This window comes from Danio rerio, chromosome 12 (assembly GCF_049306965.1).
Source record: "Danio rerio strain Tuebingen ecotype United States chromosome 12, GRCz12tu, whole genome shotgun sequence".
Taxonomy (NCBI): domain Eukaryota; kingdom Metazoa; phylum Chordata; class Actinopteri; order Cypriniformes; family Danionidae; genus Danio; species Danio rerio.
Genome location: NC_133187.1, coordinates 8650001 through 8668964, shown reverse-complemented (window position 1 = coordinate 8668964; position 18964 = coordinate 8650001). Strand labels below are relative to the sequence as shown.

At 35.0% G+C, this 18964-nt stretch overlaps 1 protein-coding gene across 3 annotated transcripts in view; it reads right to left on the bottom strand.

Annotated features, from left to right (window-relative positions):
- Positions 1 to 10183: 10183 nt before the first annotated feature.
- The window catches only part of cabcoco1 (ciliary associated calcium binding coiled-coil 1), a 33300-nt gene continuing 24519 nt past the window's right edge, over positions 10184 to 18964 (bottom strand). For 2 of the 3 annotated variants that reach the window (XM_068224470.2, XM_009300677.5), the window contains exon 8: positions 10184 to 10610. In XM_068224470.2, the coding sequence (XP_068080571.2) occupies positions 10527 to 10610 (84 nt within the window). In that variant the 3' untranslated portion in view covers positions 10184 to 10526. The remainder of the gene's footprint in view (positions 10611 to 18964) is intronic. The other variant, NM_001177463.1, reaches the window with a different exon arrangement.

Here is an 18964-nt window from a genome sequence, read left to right as displayed (position 1 = left end):
GTGAGGGAAAATATATAGTTATATACCATCTCGATACATGTATTTGTTTTATTTAAGATCACTTATATTTATATTTAGACCTGTAATGCACTCCAGAATCTGACAGATTGATTAACTGTAACCTCTAGAACAGTCATCTAAAACGTAGTCATACAATGTTATGCCTGGATTTCATAAATAACCTTGCATTTACTAATACAGACTATATTTGAAGTGTTTGAAAGTAATTTGCGTTTTTCTCCTGTGGAAAAATGTCATAAAAACAATGCTTAGTGGCTCAATGTGTTACAACAGTATTTTTAAAAGACTAAACACTGTATTGATATAGTACACAAGCAAGCACATATGGTCAGAACACAAACGAGTCACAGATAAAGAAGGATTAACCATTACTCCCTTAGAAAAGTCTGTCTATGCAAAATCCTAGCAGGCGTCTGTAGCTCCGCTCATGCTCCGCCTTATTGCCCTTGTTTGGTATCCCTCAGTAGGTGCGATGACGTGCGAACAAAATGGCAATGGTTTGTCACGCCTACTTGTAGCGTCTTTTTCATTCTTCAGAAAACTAAGAGTGTCGTCACGGATACTACATCTATATCTTTTACAGTCTATGACGCATACCCATACGCAGGGCTACTGCCGCTCTAGGAAAAGGACGGTCACGCTGCCCTCAACCCTAAGGTGAAAGCGGGGGTGGAGGGGTCGGTGCAGGTGGGGGTAATCTGCCGCCCTAGATGCAGATATAACTGAGGGCGCGGGTGGGTAGGGTAGTGCGCGGACGCCGCCCTCTCTATTCTGTCGCCCTAGACGCGGATATAACTGAGGGCGCGGGTGGTGAGGGTAGTGTCGTGGACGCCGCCCTAGACGCGGATATAACTGAGGGCACGGGTGGGTAGGGTAGTGCGCGGACGCCGCCCTCTCTATTCTGCCGTCCTAGACGTGGATATAAGAGGGCGCGGGTGGTGAGGATAGTGTCGCGGACGCCGTCCTCTCTATTCTGCCGCCCTAGACCCGGATATAACTGAGGGCGCGGGTGGGTAGGGTAGTGCGCGGACGCCGCCCTCTCTATTCTGTCGCCCTAGACGTGGATATAAGAGGGCGCGGGTGGTGAGGGTAGTGTCGCGGACGCCGTCCTCTCTATTCTGCCGCCCTAGACGCGGATATAAGAGGGCGCGGGTGGTGAGGGTAGTGTCGTGGACGCCGCCCTAGACGCGGATATAACTGAGGGTGCGGGTGGTGAGGGTAGTGTCGCGGACGCCGCCCTCTCTATTCTGCCGTCCTAGACGCGGATATAAGAGGGCGCGAGTGGTAAGGGTAATGACGCGGACGCCGCCCTCTCTATTCTGCCGTCCTAGACGCGGATATAAGAGGGCGCGGGTGGTGAGGGTAGTGTCGCGGATGCCGCCCTAGACGCGGATATAACTGAGGGCGTGGGTGGTGAGGGTAGTGTCGGTAGTATTCTGCTGCCCTAGATGCGGATATAACTGATGGCGCGGAGGAGTGAGGGTAGTGTTGGGGACGCCGCCTCCTCTATTCTGCTGCCCTAGGGAGCCGCCTAGGTAGCCTCTATGGACGCGCTGGCCCTGCCTATACGCATTATACGCATTAAATTCACACACACACAAAAAAAAACACAATAAATTGACAAAAGATACACTTACCTTATAGATAAACCAGATAAACATACCTTATTCCTCTTTGGGGTGGCACTGAATAAATAAATAATCTGTATATCCTACATTTTATAACACTGACGCAAGTTTGAACATGTCTCTCATGCAGTCGTTCCTCAGGCAATGCATAGTAAACAATCTGCATCTTCCATTTTTAAAATAAAGGTCCCACATACATTCATTCATTTTCCTTCGCCCTAGTCCCTTATTTATCAGGGGTTTGTTAAAGATAACTAAGGGGAGAAAAAAGATCGTTGTCTTCTCATTAGTAAATGTTGTGCCTTATCAAACACAGAGACGTGCATATTAATGATCCCAGAGCAACATTTCAGTTTGTGTTTTAGTGATCTCCTCCTGATGACTGCTAACCTAAAGTACATGCAAATGATGAGGGCATGCCCCCGTAAGTCACGCAAGAGTCTGCTTTATGTTCTGATTGTACATTTGCAGAATTTACTCAGGAACGAGGAAACAATGGTGTCTGACAAATTGCTTAAATTAGCAAAAGTGGATTCAGACACAAACTTAACGCTTTTGCGCCATGCGCTTTAGACTTTCCGCTTAGATCAGGCATGTCCAAACTCAGTCCTGGAGGGCCGGTGTCCTGCAAAGTTTAGTTCCAAACCCAATCAGCCACACCTGGGCTGGCTAATCAAGCTCTTACTAGGCTTTCTAGAAACATCTTTGCAGGTGTGTTGAAGCAAGTTGGAGCTAAAATCTGCAGGACACCAGCCCTTCAGGACCAAGTTTGGACACCCCAATCGGTAAAACAGAGAGCCAAGAGGCAGCATAATTGCTTAAGTAGTAGATTTTTTTGCTTGCAAAATCCAAAATAATAACCCCAGACATAATAGCTTTATTCACATCTATATTGTGAAGTTTTTTGTTCTTTTACAGAGGGGTTTGTTCATACACAAATAGCCTGATTATATGCAACATTGCATTCTACAAAATAAATAAATCTTTTTTGTTGTTGTTGTTTACAGTATTGTCTGAATTATAGAACGATAAAAAGAGATTCCCCAAACACTCTCTGTAAACCTTTGACTCTAATGTGTCAAATATATGCAAATTAACGAATATTTATTTAAATAATGTTTAATTTGCATATTTAAAAATAAAAAATTTTGAAAACCTGTTTATTTTTGCCATTTATAATGTAATTAATCAACTGAGGAAGTATGTAAATAACTATTAAGTATTTTCTTTTGATATTTAAATGATCTGTATTCACCTACTGTATATACAAATAATTTTACAGCACAGCAAAGTCATCGGCCACATTTAATACCGGCGCAGAGCAGCAATTGTGTCTAGTTTCCTTAAACAATGCAAACATTATTTTTGTGTTCTGTAACACGACTGTAACCGCACTGAATTGAACGCGCCGCACTATTTTGCAATGAAAACAAGGTCTTTAATTACATGGCAATTTAGGAATGTGCGGAAAGCCAAGAGGCTACCAGTCAAGCATTCTAGAGGAACTTTCTCCACTGGAGAGGGAAGAAAAAAAAATCCAACATCTGGTTGCAGGACGGAGCCCAAATGTTGGCTCTTAAATCATTTCCATCCTAATTTATCCTTTTAACTTGTAAAAATGTTTTACTTTGTCTCTTTGCTCGGTAATGCAGCAAAATTGCTACGTATATTACACCGCCTGAAGAGTTTTATGCCAAAACTGCCAGGCTCTGACAGTCGAGCAGGAAAGGATAATGACAGCCGCCTTCAACACACAGCTTGGCTTTTTTTTTCACATCTCATATAATTTCTGTGGCAAAGGGAAAAAAACTGATTTAGTTCTCAGGGCTGTGTTATATTAAGATTGGCAGATAATTGAAATCGTCAAAAGGGGAAAAAAAATACTTGTTAGATGCTTCCTTTTAGCAAGAGTCTGGGTGAAAGGATTCGTTCAGCTAAAAATAACAGCTCTGCCATTATTTACTTAGCATCATGTCACACCTGTAATCAGTTTATTCACATTTCAGGCAAAGATTTAACTATTAGGCAAAGATAGGTGATAGACTTGTCATAGGCCCTGAAATATATCATAGTAACTTATTTGAACTTTACTGCCAATTTGCTGAAACGACATTAGAAAGCTTTGATAACAAGTGTCGCAATGAGGAAGTGTGGGCACCCCCCATCACCACCGTTGGACTGTTCCATTTTTTTACCTAACTGTGCATCTGCAAAACTGTAGAAAGGGATTGACAGACAGTGTGTGCAGAGTAAACAGATAAATTGAAGCGAAGCAACTCAAGGGTTGCTGAAAAAGGCGAGGAACAACCTTTATTGTGATACCATGGTGTAGTACTGTAACATTAAATTACCATATTAAGATAAAAAAGGAGTGTTTTGAGGAAGAGACAGAAAATGAATGTTATAAAGAGTGTGTATTAGGAATATTGGGGCGCCATGGCTGACATTTTGGGTCCACGAATTGCTAAATTTACTGCATTGCTATAAACTGCATATTAATGGTGACTTTCCATCTGTTTATCAGAAAAAAAGCTGGTATAGAGCATTTGGGTGCAGTTTGATGAGGAAAGAAGAAGAAAAAAGTAAATTTTAATAATAAAAAAATAAAAATAAATAAATAAAATAATAAAAGAACGTATTTATTAAGGTTAATAAGCTATGCAAGTGCTCTGAGATCCTCAAAATACACTTAATGTGTGTCTGTGTGTGTATATATATATATATATATATAGACATACACACATTTATTCATTTTCTTTTCAGCTTAGTCGCTTTATTAATCAGGGATAGCCACAGTGGAATGTATTTTAGTTTGTTTTACACAGTGCATGCCCTTCCAACTGCAACCCATCACTGGGAAACACCTATAAACTCTTATTCACACACATATATCACCCAATTGACCCAGCCGAGGCTCGAACCAGCGACATTCATGCTGTGAGGCGACAGCGCTACCCACTGCGCCACCACACTGCCCGCTATATATTATTCCACACATCTCTAAAGTTTATCAGTGTAAATGGATCAATAAATGTGTTTATGTAGGCTTATTGAGATCCCATTAAAGCATAAAAGATTGATTAGATTGATTATTGATTATAGCTTGATTGATTATGCAAAAAAAAAGTTTGTATATTATGATTGTAATATTTATGTTGCTTTGACATTTTTTTGTTTAAAAAATATGTAGTTTTTTTTACATTTTGACTATTTTGGAACAATTATAATTTCAAAACAATTAAATTTTTTATAGGAAAAAAAGAAATTTTCATTAATTTTAATAGGGAAAAGGGTTCTAATCGACTTACTCATTATAAAAATAAATAAATAAATAAATATATATATACAAACACACACACACAAAACACATATATATATATATATATATATATATATATATATATATATATATATATATATATATATATAAAAATATATATTACAATTTTAAAAAGATATAATACAGTATATATAATTATATATAATATTTAATTTATTTTCAAGATATTATTTTCTTACTGTTTTATTTGGACACAATTGTTACATCCCCAAAAGTTGTCAATAAAGCAAGGACTGGAGTACATTTAACAAAAATAATGCAATTTATATTTAATATAATTGAATTGAATTTAATTCAATAATTTAATTTAATTTAATTTAATTAATAATTTAATTTTTTCCCCCAGTGATGGGTTGCAGCTGGAAGGGCATCGGCTGCGTAAAATGGTTTATTCCACTGTGGTGACCCCAGTTTAATAAAGGGACTAAGCCGAAAAGAAAATGAATGAATGAAAATTAATTTAAATTAAGTTATTTTATTTTATTGAATTTATGTTTCATGTTTAAAATGTTACTTGATAATTCTTTTCAAAGGTTTGTGAAATAATTTCTATGTGAAAATTGCCCCTTCATTCATACATTTGATAAAAATAACACATTTCATGGTTTCTTTTCTTTACATTTTGTTTATTTTATTGAATTTAAGTTTTATTAAAAATAGTAAAAACAGTTCCTTCGTCTTTTTTTAGCAGAGCCAATTCATCTTTTTTTTTTTTTTTACAAAGCCTTGTACTGTCAAACCTGAGCTTGTCCTTCTGGCAGTGTCCCATCTGAGTGTTGGAAAAATGGGCCGATTAGGTTTCAGGGGCACCGCAGCTATGCAGCCATGTGCAGACAGACTGTTCAGAAAAGCATTTGATCTCAATTAATAACACTACCAATGAGATCAGCCTGTAACAGTGTTTTGGTAAGGCCACACCACGACAAATTTAACAGTGAGCAAAACAAGATAAACAACTGGAAGGCCATCTGCCCCTAATATTGTCCTCCACTTATGTATAGTATGCTCAGTTACATGTAAATAATGACTCTTTATATTTTAGCTGTATATTATAAACATTTGAACTTCAACATTGACTTCAACTGTATATTCCTAATAACCTTACAACTAACATTGGTATTAACACCCCAATAAACATTCATTTTTATTTCAAGGGGACTTTAACTTCATAAAAAGCAAAGCATAATGGGCTCCTTTAAAAAGTGTCAACAGGAAAGCGGGCTTGTTGTGAAATAAGTACCACGGAAAGAAATCTGCTGCCAGGCTCCTTCCAGCTATTTTGGGGATGATTAAAGCTATAAATCATCACGTCATCAAATGTTCAGGAATGTTTTTAATCACTCTGCAAACACACACACACACACATACACAATAGTTTGGCTGCAACTGTATCCTCGTTTCTAATTAGCTTGATTTAGGCAAACGAACGGTTTTAATGGTTTTAGATCTCGCATAGACTGCAAATGAAAACACGATTGTTGCTGGCATCCGCTGAGGACAAAGAGCGCTTTTAAAAAAAGAAACAAAGATGTATGTTTGAAGCATTTATTCTTACTTAAAGTGACATCATCCGCTAATTAAAATCATCCAACGAGATTAAAGGGACCAAGGAGGGCCTTCACGCACGTCTCATTAGAAAAGTCCTGAAATGGCTCATTAATAACTGGAGAACCTCATGTTTGAACATTATTCCATAATTAACATGGTCTTCAGCCACTAGTAATAATGATGAGCATTTTATTTAGTATTGTTTTTATTTTATTATATTAATCATTATACATCAAATTGAAAGGCACTATTTGGTTTATGTGTAGATTTAGTTATTATTAATAATAGCAATGACTGTAAATAATAATAAGTATGTCTGATCAAAATTTTCTTATTACATATATATAATAGAATTCTGACATTATAAAAGGGAAAATGTTGGTATATGTGGGATTCTGGTTGGCGTTTCTGTGTGGAGTTTGCATGTTCTCCCTGTGTTCGTGTGGGTTTCCTCCGGGTGCTCTGGGTTTCCCCCACAGTCCAAAGACATGCGGTACAGGTGAATTGGGTAGGCTAAATTGTCCGTAGTGTATGAGTGTGTGTGTGAATGTGTGTGGATGTTTCCCAGAGATGGGTTATGACTGGAAGGGCATCTGCAGCGTAAAAACTTGCTGGATAAGTTGGTGGTTCATTCCGCTGTGGCGTACCCGGATTAATAAAGGGACTAAGCCGACAAGAAAATAAATGAATGAATGAATATTAAAACAGTACTACGACTACTACAAGTAATGATAACAATAATACCTATAATAATAATAATAATAATAATAATAATAATTGATTAGTACAAATGATGGCTGAATGGATGAAAGATAATAATTTAAAAAAAATTAAATAAAATCAAACTAAAAAAATTTAAAATATCAAAAAATAAATCAAACTAAAATGAAAATTAACATAATTTATTTCAAATAAATAACATAAAATGAAAATAAAATAGAAATAAAAATAATAAATGTAAAATAAATAAAAACAAATTTATAAAAAAACAAATCAGTCAAATGAAAAATAATAACTAAAAACAAACAAATAACATACAATAAAATAATAAATATAAATAAAAAATATGAAAAATTAAATGAAATGAAAAATAATAATTTATTTAAAAATAAATGAATAAAATAGAAATAAAATAATAAATAGAAATATTTATAAATATATAATTTATAAAAAATAAATAAAAGTAAAATGAAAAATAATATTTAAATACATAAAATTAATAAATATGAATAATATGAAAATAATAAAAAATATAAAATAAAATAAAAATCAAACTAGGCTAAAATGAAAAATAATAATTTATTTCAAAAATAAATAACATAAAATATAAATTAAATATAAATTAAAATAATAAATATAATATAAACCAATTTATAAAAAAATAAATCAAACTTAAATGAAAAATAAATATTAAAAAAAATAAATCTTCATTCAATAATCACTGTAAAGCCATTAATCAATTGAAAGTTTAAATAATAATTATTTGTTCTATTTTGACATAGTTGAAACAAACAGTGGGTGCATTTATCAAACATTTTTATCCAAAGCAACTTCGCAATACTCATTTACCTTATTATACATTTTTTTCTTCATTTTCATCAAATAAATAAGAGGCGTCATTTAAAAATAAATAAATAAAAATAAATATATCTGGCAAAATCTCTGAAATTACACAAGCATACTGGACATATGAACCTGAACTAAGAAGCCACTATAGGCTCTTTAAAGCCAATACATGCTTCTCCAGAAAGTAGGAAGTGCTCTTTTTAATGTGCTCCATTGGCCAGTAGAGGGACTGCTGCTGTCTATAAGAGCTGAAAGGTCATCCAGATTTTGGCTGAGGAAGGACAATCAATCAGTTTGTGGAAAAAAAAAAAAAAAGAGCGGCTCCAGAACAGCACCTTAAACTGTCGAAACATGTTCTCAAGGCATCCTGTGAACGCAGCGAACTCGCATGTCAACACGGGGGCGGAAAGGCTAATGAAGAGCTAAATCAACAGGCCGTAAAAAAACACTGAGACATGCAGGAATATTACTGTAATTTGATATTGCGCTGATTAAATAGACCTGTTTTTCCCCCATCAATCACAATCTGTTTAAGAATTAAATGAGAGTTTGAGGCATTTAATAACAAAAATGACATCAACTCAATTAATAATTCATCTATGTGATAGAAATAATAATCTCTGATGTCGTTATGTATGTGAAATAATTGCACTGTGAAAATAGAAAATAAGAGCAGAGGGTTTACACACACACAAAAAATGATCAGCATTCTTTCAGCGCTGCGGGTATATTTATAGATGCATGTGGGCTTCTCAAACGCAGCGGAAAAGTCACTATTCAGCTTTAATAATACATCACTTTAAATGGCAACACAGCTATTTAGGTTATGCTGCATTGCTGTAGCACTAGGCTACTTTCTACAGCTAATGAATTGCTATCCAAATAACTTATAGAGTCATGAACTGAAAAATCAACATTGATCTTGATTTTAAAATAACATCTATTACGTTTCAGAACTCACAAATGTTCAGCTAATATTGAAGCCAAAACGACAGGTTGTGGAATGCGGTACTTTATGATGTAACAGTTTGCCTAAACCCCGCCTCCACGGGTAAAAATCAACACTTTTAGTACATCACTTCCTGTTAAATTCTGCCCAATGATATTTAACACCACCCACCAATACACAGTTTATTTTCAGAAACCAAAAATATTCAGCTAATATTGAAGCCAAAACGACAAGTTGTGGAATCCGGCACTTTATGATGTAACAGTTTGGCTAAACCCCGCCTCCACAGGTAAAAATCAAAGTTTACTAGATTTATATTTAAAATGTATACTTGTAATTGAATTTATATATATATATATATATATATATATATATATATATATATATATATATATATATATTACATTATATATTATATTATTCATTCATTCATTTTCTTGTCGGCTCAGTCCCTTTATTAATTCGGGGTCGCCACAGCAGAATGAACTGCCATTTTATCCAGCAAGTTTTTATGCAGCGGATGCCCTTCCAGCCGCAACCCATCTCTGGGAAACATCCACACACACACTCATACACTACGGACAATTTAGCCTACCCAATTCACCTGTACCACATGTCTTTGGACTGTGGGGGAAACCGGAGCACCCGGAGGAAACCCACGCGAAGGCAGGGAGAACATGCAAACTCCACACGAGTCGAGGCTCTATATTATATTATATAATATTTAATTATATATAACTATATAATTATATATAATAAATTATTCAGTTATATATATATATTTTATTATTATATATTATATTATATTATATAATATTTAATGATTCATATTATAAGAGTTTTATACTTCTTGTCCCTATTTGTTGAATTATTATTATTATTATTATTATTATTAATTATTATTTACCTTTTTCAGTTTTTTATGGACATGAACATACATAATGTGACCAAAAAATTCCATAAAAATATAATATTTTATTGTTATATAATGTTATTTTATTATTTATTTTGCCTGTTTGTCTATTTAATTTGACAAGTTTTATCCAAGATGTATCAATTAAAACAAATATTGGTAATTTATTGATCGTCAAGCAAACATTCGCATGCCCAATATCAAAACAGAACCAAAAATACTAATTATTATTATTTTTAATGTAAATATCTTCAAAAAACAGCACAAAATAAACATAAAAGCCAATCCATAAACTCTTCAATTAGAAAATAGAAACATGACCCTGCGTTTCATACTCATCATCTTGCTAAATAAATCAACGTCACCCGAAAGTCATTAATTCTGGTTGTTATCATCATCTTACAAACTAATAAATCAGTTTTGCTTAACATGGGTGATAAATTTTCAGCAAACGAAGGGCGATTTGGCTGTTTAAATCGTGTGTTTCGTTTTATTTCCGGACCCGTTCTGAATGAATGAATAAACACCGGTGGGAAAAATCCTCTTGGCGTCTCATCAGTGCTATTTGGAAGAGGCTTTTTGAAGTCGCTCTAACCTCGAGATGTAGGTCTCCTCGTGAACTCGCAGCTTCTCTGTGAAGTCAGCCTGTTGAACACACAAGAATTTGTACATCCATAAAAACGCCACAGCGATGCGGGCTGGAGATTACAGTGAGATGAGTGAATCTCGGGGTGGAGGTCGTATTTCAGCCCCAAAGCAAACAAGAGAGTGGAGATTTTTCTTACACTGTGACATTTTCACACACATCTGCTTCCTTAATGTAAAAAAAAAAAAACACAAATCTTATTGCTAAAATTGGTGTTATAAATAGAGTAATAGTATTTTGGTTTGTGACCTGTCTATCTTACAGAGACATGATTGGTATACTGTTGAGGTTATTGTTGGTTATTGTTATAATTTTTTTAAAAAACGTAGTGATATTCACATTTGAAACCAAATAAATATTCAAACAAAGATGTCACAAATAAAAAGGGCAACATTATGTTAAAGAAATTAGATGGCATAGTGTCACAATGTAAAAAAACAGCACATAATGATCTCTTAATGATTCCCTTTAAATATATTTTAAATATATAAAATAGAAAAAAATATTTATTTTAAATATTTAATTATTAAGTTTTTTCCCTATTAGATATATTAATATTAGTGTTATTATGAATATATATATATATATATATATATATATATATATATATATATATATATATATATATATATATATATATATATATGTATATATGTATGTATATATGTATATATGGGTAAAAATTTAGGGGGCTAATAATTCTGACTTTAACTCTATAAACACATATACAGACACACGCACACGCACACGCGCACACACACACGCACACACACACAAAACAGTTCTTATGTCTGGCTCTCAAATCTGATTGGCTGATAGCTGTGAGATTTTAAAGCAACATTAGCACTTGTACAGCCTCTTCACCTCTGTGTATTACTCCGCCCACACATGAGTGGCAAGCAGAGGACTACAGTTTGACAAATATCGCAGCTGTTGGACAACATAATGTACTTTAGAGGCTTTTTAGGCAAGAATGCAACTGTGCAGTTTATTTATAAGGAGAGTGTCTATTTTAAATATTCAGCATTCAGCGCGTTGGCGTCCAGCCTGTCATACTGAGCAGAGCAAAGACAGTTGACGTTCTGCAACTAGATGGCGACAGAGACTGCATAATAAGTCCTTAGGGCAGGGGTGTCAAACTCAATTCCTGGAGGGCCGAAGCCCTGCACAGTTTAGTTCCAACCCTGCTCCAACACACTTACATGTAGGTTTCAAACAAGCCTGAAGGACTCAATTAGTTTGATCAGGTGTGTTTAATTAGGGTTGGAACTAAACTGTGCAGAGCTGCGGCCCTTTTGGAACTGAGTTTGACACCTGTGCCTTAGGGGATACTTTTTTTTTCACATTTTCTCAGCGTATGTTTCAAACTACAGCTGATCAAATCATTACAGAACAGGTAAGTGACATTCTAAGTCGATCTCTCTCTTTTGTATGACGTCCCGCATGTGCTGTATTTATACCACAGTAATCTGGTAGTGTTTGATTTGCTCTGGCTTTTTTCCGAAATAAATAACTGTGAAATCCTGATTACAACAAAGAAATACTGGGATATGTCTCAAGACTGATGGCATTTTATGCTGTTCAGCCTTATAATTTTAAAATGTCAGCAAAATGCCCTGTTTTGTCACTTTAGACATTACTCTAGAGAATCATTGAAATATAGCTCTGAAGTGACGTTGGTAAAGTAGCAACAGTTTCTGCTTTTCTGACGTCAGTAGCAGACGTGAATGAATGGCGGAAGAAAGTATTTTTTCTTCAAAAGGGTTTTTGAGACTCTCTGTGTGTGATTTTCTTTTTTATATACATGATAATGCCGTCAAACTGTTGTCTAAACGCAATACCACATGAATAGCAGTGCGATTTGGCTGCATATTGTCACTGGTGAGAGACTAAGGCACTCAGCCTGTGGCCTCGAGCCAATTTACGCCTCCTACCAGTGCCTATATACAGTCATATCGCACTGTCGTTTGTGTAAAATTGCTAATATACAGTTTAAGTCAGAACTATTAGCCACCCTTTGATTTTTTTTCTTATTTAAATATTTCCTAAAAGATGATAAACAGAACAAGGAAATTTTCACAGTATGTCTGATAATATTTTTTCTTCTGGGGAAAATCTTATTTGTTTAATTTCGGCTGGAATAAAAGCAGTTTTTATTTTTTTAAAAGCCATTTGAAGGTCAAAATTATTAGCCCCTTCAAGCTAATGTTTCTATAGTCTACAGAACAAACCAGAGTTATACAATAGCTTGCCTAATTACCCTAACCTGCCTAGTTAACCTAATTAACTTAGTGAAGCCTTTAAATGTCACTTTAAGCTATTTAGTAGTGTCTTGAAAAATATCTAGTAAAGTTTTACTGTCATCATGGCAAAGATAAAATAAATCAACTATCAGAAACAAGTTATTAAAACTATTATGTTTAGAAGTGTGAACATGTAAACTCCACACAGAAATGCCAACTGATCCAGCCGAGGCTTGAACCGGCGACCTTTTTGCTGTAAGGAAACATCGCTACCTACTGTGCAACCATGCATTTATTAATTTTTATTAATTAATTAATTTTTTTTAGACATGAACATACATAATGTCACCAAAATTATATATATATAAAAATGGTATTTTATATTTTATTGTACCATTAGTTAACATACCTTTTTATGTTAGGTTGTTTTTTTATGAAAGTCTGCATAAACTATTCCAGATTTATATTTTCTTTATTTCTTTTAATTTTCCAGTGTCATTTTTAAATAAGCATGTATTTATTATCATTATTTTATTTGAAATTTTTCCTGCCCGTGTGTATCATAAACATATGAATAATAAATAAGACCTCGTTATTAACATCCACAGAGAACATTAAGGAAATGAGAGGACAAATATTAAAATAGTGGCGCTACAATTATAGGGTTGATCTAAGTTCCACATATTTTTCATGTTGCGTTTGAGATGACATTTTATAAACCTTTTTAAGGCGTCAGATTAATATTTTAGTTTGGCTTAGTTCACATAGAAAAATTAATCAAAACAAAAAAGGCCCTCGTAAATAAAATCCCCATAAAACAAAACAAAAAAAAACTTTGAACACATAATGCTACTAAAAACCGACTTGATTGTTTTGATACCCAATTGCACTTATTGTCCCATGTTGTTTTTATGCAGAAATATTTGTGACATTTGTCATGAAACGTTTTGTGTACACAGTGTTCCGGCTTTAAATGAAAATACACAACACATTGTGGTGCTTTGCAGTTCCCCGTGAAGCACAAAGCCATATTGAATGCCTCTTGGTCCACATCTGGAATGGTAATGTTATTGGTAAGGAAGTCATTCTCAGTAATTCCAGCATTTGTAATTTTCAGTGTTTCTACCATATTAGGTATGATGAGATCCACAGAGTAGAGGCATTGCTGGGAACGTTTGAAACTAGAATAATATTCAAGGGAGGGGGGAAAAGAATAAATATGGATGTACCACAGCAAACACTTCAAAGTTTATGTGGACGATATTAATAATGACTTCATAAGCTAACTTGAGTAACTGCAAATAATTAGCATATGAAATAAATAAACAGTAGGTAAGAATTTTTAGCCTTCCTGTTCAATTGTATTTATTATTATTATTATTATTATTATTCCCAAATAAGTTTTAATAACTGTTTTATATAACTGATTTATTTTATCATTGTCATGATGACAGAACATTATATTTTACTAGATTTTTTTTAAGTTTAAATAGACATTTAGCTTGGTTAAATAGGCAAGTCATTGAATAACAATGGTTTGTTCTGTAGACTGAAAAATAGTCTTGTCAACTATCCAAGTTTTAGAAACAACAAATAATAACTTGACTTCTAGTTGATCATTTGGTATCAGAAGTGGCTTATATGAAAGGCAAAGGCCTCTAAATTTCGCTTATTTAAGCAAAATAAAGCATGAACAAGCCTTGATTTTGAATTTTTTAATTAGGACAGTAAGGTCTGACTTTGCTTAGACAAAAGTCTTGTCACTTAACAAAAACGATGTACAGTGTAGAATATAAAGTCATGCTGCAGTGATTGAATTAATATTGTGTTTGACTCCCTTTAGCCTGGACGACTGCATCCATCTCAGCAATGACTCAAATAAATTATTAATAAAGTCATCTGGAATGGCAAAGAAAGCGTTCTTGCAGGACTCCCAGAGTTCTTTGACTTCTTCAATGGCCCCTCCTTTATCTTACCCCAGACATGCTCAATAATTATGTTCATGTCTGGTGACTGGGCTGGCCAATCCTTGAGCACCTTGACCTTTTATGCTTGCAGGAATTTTGATGTGGAGGCTGATGTATGAGAAGGAGCGCTATCTTGCTGAAGAATTTGCCCTCCCCAGTGGTTTGTAATGTAATAGACAGCACAATTCCTTTGATACCTCAGGCTGTTGATGTTGCCGTCCACTCTGCAGATCTCTCGCACGCCCCCATACTAAACGTAACCCCAAACCATGATTTTTCCTTTACCAAACTTGACTGATTTCTGTGAGAATCTTGGGTCCATGCGGGTTCCAGTAGGTCTTCTGCAGTATTTGTGATGATTGGGATGCAGCTAAACAGATGATTCATCGGAAAAATTTACTTTCTGCCACTTTTCCAAAAGATCAACTCAAAGTCACGTTATTATTTGTTGCTCTTACAACTGGGATCAACAACAAGTCTTTTGCCAGTTGTGTATTGTTTAAGAGGGCTAATTATATTGTCCTTAAAAGTTATTATTTTTTAACTGTTTTTATTCTAGCCATAATAAAACAAATATGACATTCAATAATATGAAAAAAAATACAATAAAATACTGTGAAATTTTCCTTGCTCCATTACATATCACTTGAGAAATATTTTTTAAAAAAAATTCACAGGAGGGCGAATAATTTTGCCTTCAACTGTAAATTACTGAAGCATCAAGGTTTTTACTGAGCATTTGGCATGATGGTCTTATATTTAGCAATGAGATATGTAACTAACCTTCCTCTGACTTAAAAAAAAAAAAAAGAAGAAAACCCAAGGGAATTGATGGAAATAGTGTCGTATCACTCAGATGTGAGATGCGCACACACACACACAAGCCACTGCAAATGGGCTCTCAAATTACAGAGCGTCTGCCATTTGCAATAAAGGCTTGTCACACAGACGACAAAGATCTTCATGGAACATGGCAGGAGAATTGAATGACCCCCATAATCATTAATCCCATCAAAGTGAAAAATTACTTATGTCTTTCTAGCGCACGAGTGTCAAACACACGGCTCGCAAAAATGCTTACAGAGAGATGATTCAATTAAACAAACTAATCAACCACTTGAGAGGAAGTAAATGAGAATGTTTTCGTTTTTGGGTGAACCAGTATTCTTTAAGATTTCCCAAATTTGTCTCAGGCCCCGTTTACACTAGTGCGTTTTAGTTTTAAAACGGTGTTGTAGAATGAAAACGATCCGCGTCCACACTCGCGTTTTACCCAGCGTTTCTGAACAGCTCTCCGTCCACACCAAAACGCTGAAAACGCACATCACGTGACCACACACACACTCTCGGCAAGCACTCCAGCATTTCTACCCAGATGAGAGCTCTGCTTGTCGGACTGCTCATCAAGCATCTCCCGCTGGATCTAATCTCACTATATTTGCTAAACGTGATATTTCATTCATGTTGTTGTCTTTATCTAACGACATAGGCCAATTCCCTGACTTTGGTCATTGGAATCTATTAAGTTACTTGTTCACGGGTAACATGTTTTGGTTAAGCGCAAAGATAAGTCAATGATTAATCCAGGTGCATTGACTGATCGCTCGTCTTTATTTCCTACAATGTATAAACTTATTGTATGTTATACTTTTATAATTGTCGATTATTAAAACTGATATTCATCAAAAGAGAGGGTGTGTTTCGTATTTACACTGAAATTGAAAGGAGGCAGTTGTTATAGGCTCCGTTTTGTTATAAATATCCACACAGTGAAGATGACGCTCATATATGCAGCACGGCGCCTCAACATTTCTGCTGTCTGTTAAGTTGCTAATATTAAAAAAAGGGGCAGTTCCTTAAATCATGTTTACATTTTAATGTTGAGAAAGTGAAACAACATAGCCAAGGTGATGTGAATGAAGTTATAAAGTACACTGTTCCCTTTGAAGATTTACGCGTGTCCTCGGTATGTTTTCCATATCAAACTGAGAAGGGGGAGACTGCAGCCTTGATCAAACTTGCGAAGTCTGAACTTACAAGAAGAGGATGCGAGACTGAACTGTGTGTGGGCTACTTAATATTGAGGAAAAGCCCCAATCAGATAGGCGAACGTTTGCAGCCCCGCCTCCGTTTTCAGATGTCTCCGTCTTTCCCCATCCACACTGAGACGGAGCAGCAGCGTTTTAGAATGAAAACGGCCTCTCCAGCGTTTTCAAAAAGCTCCGTTTTCGGCGCTCGAGAACTCCGGCGTAGTGTGGACGGATGGCGTAACCGTAGCAAAACTTATGCGTTTTCAAACTAAAACGCACTAGTGTAAACGGGGCCTCAGATGACCAAATTGTGGCTGAAATCTCACACTGTGAGCAGGGCTTTAGAATGGCTTTTATTGAGTCCAGCCTAAGGCACACCTGTGCATTAATCATGCTGTCTAATTCAACAATAAACCAATAAATCATTTGAGGGTGACAAATGGGAACGTTATTATTTTTGGATAAACCGTGACTTTCGTTTGAAATGCAGCAAGACATCTGTTTAAAGAAAAAAAAAAAGAATATTACAATAACGTTTTTCTGTAATGTTTGCAAAACCATAAAGAAACGTTATTTTTATATTTAAGTATTTTTTATATACAAATATTTAACAGGTAACAACAGATTTGCCTCACACCTCTCCTTTTGCAAGTATTTTCCCAAATAACGATGTAACTCGCAGCTAAACTATCACAGTACGATGCACTGTATGGAAAATGAACGATGTAGTTAAGTGTTTCCCAAAACCATAGGTGCTCTGTTGCAGATTTATCGTTTGAACTACGTAAGTTATAATGTAAAATGTCCGTAATTACATTCTAAAAGAGGTGCATTATTCTACTGCAAACGTTATTGACTATTTCATATTCTAATCTAAAACATAAAACATCTTTCAATATCTAACACTTAGACTAATCTTATATATATAAATCAGATATAGTCATATAATGATGTGAAAACTACTTTTGTTTATTTGTTGCCAATAATTACATATAAATTAATATTATTATTATTATTATTATTATTAAAGTAGGCTATTGGGTTTTTTATGGTTTACTTTTACAACTTTGACACACTCAACCCACTGCAGAAAGGAATAGCGCATAAATCATACATACCATTTTTTAAATGCTAGAAATGAAAACTATTACCGTAGCCTATATTTGTTTTGTTTTCACAAGCTTTGGAGATATAACAGATTTCTGCTTGTAAATCATAGTCACCTTTAGCTTTCATCATGAGCCATGGCTGTGTTCCAAATTGCATAAATGGTTGAATGTTTTTTCTACACTTGAATGGCCATGCGAAGTTGCTGGATATTGGCTGTAACTGGAACACGCTGTTGCATACGTCGATCCGGAGTCAACCAAATCGTGGCTGAAGTTGCACAGTGAGCAGTGTTTTACAGTGGCCTTTTATGGTGTCCAGCCAAAGACACACATGTGCAATAAACATGCTGTCTAATTAGCATCTTGACCACTTCTGAGGTGGATGGATTATCTAGGCAAACGAGGAGTTCTCACCAAAACAGATTTAGATTATTTGAGAGAAAAAGAAACACAGAAAAAGTTTTAGATCTTTGAGCTCATGAAAAATGGGAGCAAAAACAAAAGTGCATTTATATTTTAGTTGAGCTTAGCTCTATAAGAGGTAACTCATTCTGTGCTTTTTATATCAGACAAAATGCCAAACAAATGGCATTTCTATCAAACTCCTAATAGGGTTAGTTGTGAGGAAATTCAAAAAGAGGGTTATCTAATGAGATTTAATGTGCAAACTGACCTAAAATGGATTTGACACCCCTGTTTCAACCCCTTATCTTCAGGTCTTTATGGCAACCTTTTGCCATCTGATACCTCAGAAAATTTCAGCATGTAAAAACGTGATGGAAATGACACAATTTTGCAATCCGCCTGCTTGTTTTGCGCCTTCGCGATAATTCAATTCCACCTTAAGTCTACCGTAAAATTAATCACGATTTCTGCCAGCAGTTGTCTAATGTCTTGTACGTTATGCAGAGAATACCAGCCACATTAAGCAGGAGATTGTTATTCACGTTTTTAATATTGGATTCTTTCTTTTCTTGGCATAATCACACTGTGGGTGGAGGTTT